General features: G+C 47.4%; 1 protein-coding gene across 1 annotated transcript; it reads left to right on the top strand.

Moving 5' to 3' along the window:
* Positions 1-810: 810 nt before the first annotated feature.
* LOC131782907 (uncharacterized) lies at positions 811-1464 on the top strand. The gene has a single exon (XM_059099645.2). It carries the CDS (start codon positions 811-813, stop codon positions 1462-1464), a length of 654 nt encoding a protein of 217 aa, XP_058955628.2.
* The last annotated feature ends 979 nt before the right edge of the window (positions 1465-2443 follow it).

The raw sequence follows: 2443 nt of genomic DNA on the forward strand, positions 1-2443 counted from the left end.
ATAATGCATCATTACACCTTATATTCATTATACCTATTGATGTTCATTACACTATCATAAAGGGTTCCAAATGATGTTTCATCCTCAACCTATGCTTTCTTTGTGCTACAAAAGGAACTTGGGCATCTTTCTGTGCTTTGAAAGCATCTTTGTGCTGCTGGGATAGGGCTGTGTACTGTATGCCATCAGTGTTTTGAGGTTTTCTTAAGTAGATTCTTCACGGTTTGAACCGCGCGTTGAACCTCACCTTTTGCTTGCGGGTATAGGGGGCTAGTAAGGATGCGAGGAAATCCAGTCTTTTGGACAATGAGGTTGATGAAAATTGCGACCCATTGTCAGAGATGAATTGCTCAGGGATACCATGTCTTGCAAACATAGACTGAAGGTGTGCTATTACATCAGCGAAGTATTATGTGAAAGTTTTGCCACCTCTACAAAATGAGAAAAATAGTCTATGACAAGCAGGTAGGGATGACTTCTTAGCTCGGATAGGTCAGCTGCGACTTTGTGCCAGGGCCGATCTGGTAATTCGGACAGGATGACTGGTTCTGCTGGATTTACTAGTTCCTTGATGCTGGTGGGGCACTTCTTGACTACTTCTTCGAGTTATTGACTCAGGCCAGGCCACCATACAGATGTTTTGGCTCTCTCAAGGCATTTTGTAATGCCTTGGTGAGCATCATGTAACCTGTCTAGAACATCTATTCTCATAGAGAGGGGGACAACCAGTCGGTTTTCCTTCATCAGTAGGCCATGTTAAACTGTGAGGTCATTTTTCCCAGGCCAGAACACTTCAAGTGCTGAAGATTAATGAAGATTAACACCACTGCCAACACACCAGTCATAGTCTATGGAGAGCCTATCAGGTATTGGAATTCCTTCACCTACCTTGGGAGTGCAGTTGACCGACAGGGGGGCACGGACAGAGATGTCACAGCCAGGATTTGCAAGGCCACAGCAGCTTTTGTCATGCTCAAGAACATCTGGTTGTCCAAGGAGATCAGGAAAAGAACCAAACTTCGCATCTTCAACTCCAATGTGAAGTCAGTCTTGCTCTACAAATGCGAAACTTGGAGGACAACAAAGACAATGCAGACATTCTTCAACACCAGTCTGCGGCGCATCTACAACATCCGATGGCCAGAGATGACCCCAAATGAAGAGCTGTGGGAACGAGCGGGACAGGAACTAGTAGCAAAACAAATTCTGAAGAGGAAGTGGGGCTGGATCGGACATACCCTCAGGAAGCCAGCATCCAGCACCACACGCCAAGCTCTGAGCTGGAACCCGCAGGGAAAGAGGACGAGAGGCCGGCCTCGCGACAGCTGGAGGCGAGACACTGAGGCAGAGCTTACGCAGCAATGTACAAACTGGACAGGAGCAGCAAGATTAGCCCAGAACAGAGTGCGTTGGGGAGGGGTCGTCGATGGCCTATGCTCCACATGCAGCCACGGGCCTAAATAAGTAGGTAAGAACACTTTAAGTGGACCAGGGAGCTGGGGATTTTCTGGCCACCCTCAGAACAATAAGTGATGAGTTGCCTTGTGATTTCATCCTGTTGTTGTTGGCACCTGAAGTCTTCTAGTGGATCTTCTGTTGCTGATAGGTATTTTACAATCGAGTCGACATAGGCTCGTACATCAGCCTCTAACGTCTCTTCCTCTTGCTTAAGGGGTGTAGCTAGAGTTTTCCGGGAAAGGGTGTCTGCTGTGTAAAGGGACTTCCCAGATAAATGCGAAATAGAGTAAGTCAACCTCATCATTCGTATTCGGAAATGTTGTACTCTGGCAGGCGGGTCTTCAAGGTTCCTAGTACTCAGCAGGGGAAGTAAAGGCTTGTGATCGGTCTCAGTGTGGAATTCCAGGCCAATCAGGTGATCGGCGAAGTGCTCACTTGCCCAGGTGGGCATATCGCTGTTCAGTTGAACTCATGGCTGGCGAGGCGTATGCGACAGGGTACCACTCGCCATCATCCTGCGGTTGCAATAGGACCACTCCAAGTCCATATGATGATGCATTAGAAGAAAGTTCCGTCGGACGATTCGCATTAGAGTGGGCTAAGGTAGGGGTGGAGGAGAGGGTCTTCTTCAGGGCTGCAAATGCTTGCTGTTGGGCTTCACTCCATAACCAGTGACTTTTCGAAGTCAATAGGTCTCTTAGTGGCTTGGAAAGCTCTGCTATTTGCAGCTGAAACTTGCTTGGTTGGCTAACCATGCCAAGAAATTTTCTTAATTCCATCTAGTCTTGGGGCGCTTTCATCTTCAAAATAGCTTCAACTTTCTTGGGGCTTACGTGCACTCCCTCAGTGTTGATGAGCGTCTCCAGATTTTGAGAATTAAAATTTCTCTTCATTTAAGGTTAGCCTCCTGTAGGTTATGCAGGGTTGCTTCTAGATGTTCATCGTGGTCTTCCACTGAACTGCCGTACACAAGGATATCGCCCAT

This window comes from Pocillopora verrucosa, chromosome 11 (genome assembly GCF_036669915.1).
Source record: "Pocillopora verrucosa isolate sample1 chromosome 11, ASM3666991v2, whole genome shotgun sequence".
NCBI classification, from domain to species: domain Eukaryota; kingdom Metazoa; phylum Cnidaria; class Anthozoa; order Scleractinia; family Pocilloporidae; genus Pocillopora; species Pocillopora verrucosa.